This window comes from Podarcis liolepis, assembly GCF_965112155.1.
Source record: "Podarcis liolepis genome assembly, chromosome: 7".
Lineage (NCBI taxonomy): Eukaryota > Metazoa > Chordata > Lepidosauria > Squamata > Lacertidae > Podarcis > Podarcis liolepis.
In genome coordinates this window covers 56946261-56954329 of record NC_139561.1, presented here as the reverse complement: position 1 = coordinate 56954329, position 8069 = coordinate 56946261, and the positions used below count along the sequence as shown (strand labels likewise).

The following is an 8069-nucleotide window of genomic DNA, read 5'->3' as shown; positions in this document are numbered from 1 at the left end:
GTCTTAGCTGGTCTTGCTATAAGGGGTCACACCAATCTGCCTGACTGGGGAGGGTCACAGTTTTATGACATTGGGGAAAACATGATTAGGTGTTTGAGATTGAGGATAGATGGGCAGGACCCGTCACCCCTTCCTGCCCTCCCAAACGTGCATCACCCATCGTGGCTCCTGGCACAGAACAACACATTCACTCAGAGCAGCCGATAGAGACTCAACCTTTATTTCCTGCATCTGCACGGGTAAATTTATTTACTCCATTTCTTTCATTCTAAATGGGAAATGCTTGGGGGGGGGTTAACCTTCCTTTTCTTGCTGGCTGCAGCAGTAGCTGCACGTTCTTCCTGCTGAACACTACAGCCCTCTTGCCCACACTACAAACAAGGCAGGGTGTGTGGGGTCCGCATTGCAGGGTCACAGCCAGGGTCTTGCAGGTGCCACAGGACTTCCTGTTTGTTTGCTGTCCTGAATGTAACCTCACCAATATTATTAGGGGTGGGGGAGTGGAAGGAGGTAACGCAGGCAGAAGGATGTCGAGGTCATTCTCTTGCAGGTTGGCCTCTGGGCTGTCTTGGTTCTTTACCCGACACAAGGTGGACCAGAATTGCGTCTTGAATGGAAGCAGGACAGGCAGTGCTGGTCCGAAGTCCGGGACTGCTGTGATTCCATGGAAGAGCTGCTTGAACGGCTCCTGGAAGGCAAGCAAGGCAGTTGGGTTGGATGCCTGCAGGCACAGCTGGGCAAACTAGCGTAGGATTCCAGGGCATCAAGAGCATTAAGACATTGTCCTTCCCACCAGACGCTTGATGCTATCTTTGGGAAAGGAGCCTTGGGCACGGTGTGTAATGACTCCTAAGTGGTGGCCAGGTTTGCCTCTTTTTCTTACGGAGGCGCTGAGGAATTTGTAGCCCTGCAGATGTTGCTCAACTCCCATCAGCCTGGCCAGCAGTCAGGGATGATGGGAGATGTTGTCCCACAATATCTGGAAGGCCACATGACCTTTGCACCACTATCTTTCCCCAATTTTTCCAAGCTGCTTTGTAAGGAGTTATCTTAAAAGGTGGAGGTATGTATCTCATCCAGACAAGCCATCAAAGGCAGGGGCCATGTTGTGGGACTTCAAATCCCATCAGCTGCAGCCAGTGTGGTCAGGGATAATGGCAGTTATAGTCCAACAAAAACTTGGAAGGCCACCAATTCCCCATCTCTAGGCTGAGGCTGCTATTCCTTTACAGCAGCTGCACCATAGGCACAACTCCAGCAATTGCCATATTTCTCATCATCGCCACTCCATACCGGAATGAGCCAAATCACTTCAAAGAAGCAGGAGAGCTCTGCCGTAAGAGACTGGCAGCTTCAGATGTGAGTGGATGCATCTAGTTTAATTTCTTGCAGCCAGTATTTCAATTTACTTGAAAAGCAGGGAAAACTGTAGGGGTGGGAGAGCTGTTGTACCCATTGTTTTGTTGTTTAATAAATAAAACAACTGCCTTTTCCCATAAAGGTGAACTCAAAGCAACAAGGACCTGAGAGACCAGGGTTCAAATCCTCGCTTGGCCACAAAGCCCACTGGGTGCCCTTGGGGCAGTCACTGCCTCTCAGCCTAACTTACCTCAGTTTCTCCCTTATATGGATACTTCAATGTCCCCTATAATGAGCTCCCTGGCTGAACTTAATTCCAAACACCACCTCTTTTTTTGCTGTTTTCTGTCTTCTGTGCTGTGAGACGTCTTCAGTCACTGCTATCAGGCTGGTTTCCTAAGCAGTTTTATGAAATGGCTCCATGGACTGCCTAGGCCTGCTGCAGATTTTTTCCTGGATCTGGGGGGTGGAGGGCAGGGAGTTTGGGGGCTGGACTAAACTGAATCAGAAAGTGTGCAGTTATGGCAGTCTGTTGGTGCCACCCAGCACCACTTCCCCATTCAGATTCCAGGCCAAGGGCTGAATGAGGGCCAACAAGCTGAAGGTGCATCTTAACAAGATGGAAAACTGGCTGGGGTGTGGTGGAGGTGTACATTGATCATGGCATCAAGTTCATTAGTTTTGTTGACTTAAAACAATTTTAATTTGATTTTGAATATGCAAGTAATTGTAGGTTGTGCAAACTGCTGTTATGAACGAGGGTTTTCATAGGGTCAGAGGGTGAGTTTATGGAGCCAAGGGGCAGGGCCACCCAAAAGTTGTGGGAGTCACTGAGATAGAGGATACCTTCAAACAGAGGGCTAGCATTCATAAAGTGCAACACACAGCCATCCTAGGAAAAAATGTTTTCTCCCTCTCTGAGATTCTCAGCCCCCTTTCAGCAGCTCTAGAGTAGCTGCTTACTCAGGACAGATCTAGAACCAAGATTGAACCTGGGTAGAACCTTTAAACAGCAGTCTGCCTGGGATGCTGGATGGCTGCTTACCCCCCCCCCCCCAGGCTATGAATGAATGAATGAATTGGCCTTTTCCAGCTGCTCCCTTGTAAGGAGTGAGGGAGCAAAGAGCTTCATTTAGGAAGGCTGAGAGAAGGGACAGGACCATAGCTGCTCCCATGCCTGCTGCTTCGAGGGTATGGGGTAGGGCAGTTCCCACCCAAGGGACTTCCCAGTTTCCCTGGAATTATGCCATCTGACTTGGTGGCCTGTTCTCGATGGATTAATCAATCAGATTTATACACCTTTTTCTCCAAGGAGCTCAAGGGGGCATACATGGTTCTCTCCATTCAATCCCTCACTCCAACCCTGTGAGGTGGGCAAGGCTGAGAAACGGTGACTGACCCCCCCCCCCAGGTCACCCAGTGAGCTTCATGACCGCATGGGGATTCAAACCCTGGTCTCCCAAGTCCTTGTCTGACACTCTTAACCATTGGATCACACTGGTATTTCAGCCTACAGAGATTTCCCCATGCCCCAGTTCCCTAACGGGCTGCGGCAGCTATCTTTGTTTCCCCCTTGCCCCAGTTTGCTCACCTCTGTGCTTCAGGCAGTTTGTTCCCCTTGGCGTCCCGGAGGTTCAGCTTCCTTAGGACGCGGATCAGCTTGCTGATCTGCCGCAGAGTCATTTCTGGGGCCTGGCATGCCAGCCGCTGCCGCTGGCTGATCAGGCAAGGCGGGTTGGCAAAGAGGGAGAAGTAGCTGTTTCGGCCCAGGAGCTGCACCGCTTGCTTGTTCCCATAGCAGGAGGCGTACTGAGGGCGCAAGGAGGGGAGAAAGGCAAAGAAGGTTAGCGCCAGTCAAGAGGCTGCAGCTTCACCAAGTTGCACGTTTCATCGGATTAGGTAAGTCTAGCATATTAGGTGGTGGCTCTTTAGTCCGTAAATATAAGGTGTATATGTTTTAGCCAGAATCTCTTTGCAATCTTCTCTGCCGGCTCCTGTTGGTTAGCATCCTTTACTTTCAGTATTGCTGTACCATTTTAAGAACATCTTTAAAACATGCTGGACAAAGCCAATGGCCCCTCTGGTCCAGCATCCTGATCTCACAGCGGCCAGCCAGATGCCTGTGGGAAATCTGCAAGAGCACAAGAGCTCTCTCCTATGTTTCCAGCAACTGGTATTCAAAAGCATTGCTGCCTCCAACTGTGCAGGCAGGGCATGGCTATCACGGCCAGCAGTCAATAGCCTTCTTCTCCATGAATTCATCTAATAACCTTTTAAAGCCATCTAGGTTGGTGGCCATCACTGCCTCCTGGGGTAGTGAGGGCCATAGCTTAGCTATGCACTGCAAAAATCTTAACTCCACCTTGGTAAAAGAGATGCCTTCACATTGAGACACCTTCCCACGGATGCCCTTCTCTCCTAATATAAAACATGCTGGTGATCAGTTTAGCTGTGATTCTTGTACTGCGGGGGTTTGGACTAGATGAGCGTTGGGGTCCCTTCCAGCAGTTCAATCCCGGGATTCTATGTACTACCTGAGTTCTTTGATCCTGTTGCACCTTAGCAACATTTTACATTATAAGCACTAGCAACGCTTGGTGCAGATACCATTCTGGGGAGAAAGGTGGTCCACAAATGGAGTAAGTAAATCAATGGGCACAGCTGGATTGTTTCTTACCGGGACAAAGGTGGCCATATGTCTTCCGAAGCAGAAGAGGTGGTCCCAAGAGTTGTCTGTGAGGTTGATTAGCTGCTCAGCCCTTGAGAGTCCCGTCACTTGCCAGCTTTATAGGGATGCACCAGTGCTGTGCCGGAAACCAAAGGATACAGGCTGAGCTGTGCCTGCTGCCCACCCCCTTGCCCCGTTCCAGTGACCTCATCCCTGGTCAAGTTTCTCTAAGCAGTGCCTGTGCCTGCCTCTGCTGGCTCATCTTACCCAGAGGGCGGAGGCAGCCAAGAAAAGCAATCAATTAATTATTGGCCGCCATTGTGCTCTCACAAAGAGAGAGTTGGGCCTAGGAAGAGCGGCAGCAAGAAAGTAGGGCTTTTGCAAGTAAGTGATGTGAGTTGGGCTTACGGCATTTATACTGCTGAGCCAAAATGAAAACAAGACAAAACACTCTGAGGCTCAGAGATCAAACATAGATAGCCACATTGGTCCATTAGCACAAAGCAACAACAGCAACACAAGGGCACCAGTACTTATCTTTGTTCAGCCATTAGTCCCCCAAAGCAGCTAACAAGATGCAGGAATTAAAAGCCAGCAGAAATGGATAATAAAAGCAGCAATAGCATAGGACTCCAAATAGTTGCTAAGGATGCTTCTAGATAGGTGCTTAATATGTAAATGGCTTATTGGTAACGGACAGACTGCGTTTCATACTCTCCCAAGTGTCCCTATTTTCCGGGCACATTCCCAGATTTACGAAAGCCATCCCGGCTTCTGATTTGACCCCGGAATGTCCCTATTTTCTCCACCAGCGCCACAGTGGCAGCTGCGAAGGGAACGTCCTGTTGACTCTCCTTGGCCTCTCCTCCCTTTGGGCAGCTTGTAGTGGCTGCTGAAGAGCGGCTGAGGAGGAGGAGAGGCTTCTGCTGCCAAGGCCTAGCCTCGCATGATGCGCCAGCTCTGAGCGGCAGGCAGAGGGAAGCGGAGCAGAGTTCAAGGAGTCTTGATTTAAAAGAAACACAAAACCTTTGTGTGTCTGCATCTAATATTGCCCTTATTGGTGTTTGTTTTTCTTTTTGTAAATCAACCAAAGAATAAAATAAAATCAGAATTAAGAGGCTTTTTCAGGACAGTGGAGGGCATGTGTGCTGTGTCCCGTTGGTGAAGTGGTGGCATTCATCCTTCCTCACTAGGTGTGGGTTGACAAAAGAGTGGGGGCTTGAGGAGGGTCAGTTGGGGGCGGGGAGTGAGAAATGTCCCTGTTTTCATCTGAGGAATGTTGGAGGGTGTGGGATTTCCCCCAGAAAAGGATAAATCTGGATAAAATTGGTGTGTGGGGGGGGGTGTGGGGAGAGAGATGGGAAAAAAACACAGAGGCTGGTGTTTTGATGCCTCTGACATTGTGTGAATGCAGCTGCTTTTATGAAGAAAAAAAGAGAGACTTGCATGCACGAGTAGCGCCCATTCCACCATAACTACCCATCTGGAAGCAACCTAAATAAGAATAACCCATGGCACCTTCACAAAAGCACCGAGCAAGATGGCTTACAGTTGCCTTAAGTGATGGCCACCACCTTGGATGCCTTTAAAACAGGGTTAGACAAATTCATGGAGGAGAAGGCTATTGAGGGCTACTAGCCACGATGGCCATGCTCTGCTTCCGCAGTTGAAGGCAGTAATGCTTCCAAATACCAGAGGAGGTGAGAGTGCTTTTGTGCTCATGGAGTTGCTGGGAGTTGCAGTCCAAAACTTCCGGAGGGCACCGTGTTGCGGAAAGCTGCTTCAGATAATAAATCTGTTGGACATTTCTAAGCACCGTAGAGTTCCTAACGTGCTCTTGAGAGAGCATCAGTATTTAAGAATAATGATAAATATGCTTCTCAGGGAAACCTTGCAGGTATTTTATATTCTGTGGCAATACAAAGCCAGCTGTGTCCACCAGCAGCTGTCAACATCATCCATAGCATGCCCCACCTCACACTGCAACTTGGGTGAAAAGGGCCTTGTCTTTGGCAATCGACTGGATGCAAAAAGAGCTACCTTGCAAAGCATCCTTCTGTCTTGTTGTGCACTCAGGGTGGGGGCAGTATTTATTTATTTTTCAGAGGGACTGGCAACAGATACAGCTGAGGACAGAAAGTGTCAGTGGAGGGGCTTGTGACCGAGGAAGAAGAGCCCCAGGAAGGGACCTATGCCATTGTGTAGTTAATTGTGATACACATTCACTGTGCCAACAAATGCTATGGTGGCAGATTTCCTCCATCATCGGGATGTCAGGCAGAGTGGTGTGTTTGAAGGTGGAGCATCAGGTTATCAGTATCCAGGAAAAGAAATGCATGACCACAAAGAGAAGAGAGATTTATGTGCATGCATGCAGATGCACACACTCAGAGAGGTATATTTGAACGACATATGGCAAAACCTCAAGAGAAACAGAAATTCTGCCCCCCCAAACCCCCCCCATCAACTTCAGAATGAAAACAATATAAACGGACAAAAAGATGAAATCAAACAGAGAAATTTCTTCTGTCATTTTGAAGCCCATTTCACAAGAACTTTACAAGACAGGTGAGATGAGAATTTGTAAAGGAGGTGCATGACTTTTTATGGGAACTTTTATGGTGCCTTGAAGACTAGCAGGTTTTTCACCACAAACCTATACAGTGGTACCTCAGGTTACAGATGATTCAGGTTACAGATGCTTCAGGTTACAGACTCTGCTAACCCAGAAATATTACCTCAGGTTAAAAACTTTGCTTCAGGATGAGAACAGAAATCGCATGACGGTGGCGCAGCGGCAGCGGGAGGCCCCATTAGCTAAAGTGCTGCTTCAGGTTAAGAACAGTTTCAGGTTAAGAACGGACCTCCAGAACGAATTAAGTTCTTAACCTGAGGTACCACTGTACCTGTTTCTGTTTTCTGTAAATCCTCTTGAATGCAGTGGGGTATATTCTCAGGTGAGTGGGTGTTAGGAGTGCAGCCTTATTGTGTGACATCTTCTACTGACTACAGCCCACTTGACTGGATGCATGGAGAGTGATTCTCCATAGGGAGGGGAGGCTCCTCACGAATGGGAGGAAGGCCTTTTTTTTTTTTTTTAGTTTAATGTTTAATGCAAGACTACCGGATCCACTCTTCTCATGCCAACACATGATCTAAAACACAGCTGTCCTTCAAAATTCACAGTTCTCCAAATTTTGTGGTGCAGTTTGACCAGAAAAATGCATACATTGGTGAAAAAGAAATGTGAGAGCTTAAAACTAACTGATTCATTTATCCCTCAAGTGAAAACATACATAAAAAGGTACAGGAAAAAAGGGGGTCAAATGTTAGCTGCCTAATTGATGAGACCACGTTATTCATATCCTTTGATTTCAGTGGCTCTGAGTATGACAGACATTGGGTGCAACCCTATATTTCCCTGCACCAAGAAAACTAGCAGGCCATGTGGGCAGATAGATCCGAACCCCTCTCTGATTTCCCCTGTTCTTGTACCTGGTCCAGACAGAAGTGAAGCAGGCGCAGATGGCAACATTTTTGATGTGGCCTCAGACGATGGTGTTGCGCTGACAAAGCAGACACAAATTCTACCAGGCAGCTCTGCTTTCCCCTTCTGATCACCTACAGGATTTTGATGAAGAAATCAGGTTTGTCAACCTTTAAACTGCATAATGTTTTCGGGAAAGTCTACTGCACTACAATAAATAATCACTCCAGGGTGTATTGTTCAAGTTCTCATTTAAAGGTGTGGAGGCCAATTCTGGATCCACACGTCCTTCCACAGTGGGAGCATAGGTTACAAGGCAGGAGTTCATCACAGTGAGGGTTTGTCAAACTTGTCTTTTAGCTCTTAGCTTGTTTCTCCTTGTCACCCTAAGTTTGTGCTTCTTCAAAGTCCATGACACCTCTGGTAAAGGCTGTTCTCCAGTAGGAGCGCTCACAGGCCAGTGTTTCCCAGTTGTCAATGTTTATACTACTTTTTTTTTAGATTTGCCTTGAGAGAGCTTTAAACCTCTTTTGTTGTCCACTGTTTTTGTTGTCT

At 47.8% G+C, this 8069-nt stretch overlaps 1 protein-coding gene across 1 annotated transcript; it reads right to left on the bottom strand.

Annotated features, from left to right (window-relative positions):
* Nucleotides 1-230: 230 nt before the first annotated feature.
* Nucleotides 231-7735, bottom strand: LOC310712309 (uncharacterized protein). The gene is made up of 4 exons (XM_083515223.1): nucleotides 7523-7735; nucleotides 4037-4163; nucleotides 2951-3168; nucleotides 231-688 (listed from the first exon to the last, which is right to left on the bottom strand). The coding sequence occupies exons 2-4, from the start codon at nucleotides 4052-4054 to the stop codon at nucleotides 577-579; spliced, it is 348 nt and encodes a 115-aa protein (XP_083371349.1). The 5' UTR covers nucleotides 4055-4163; nucleotides 7523-7735; the 3' UTR covers nucleotides 231-576.
* Nucleotides 7736-8069: the final 334 nt, after the last annotated feature.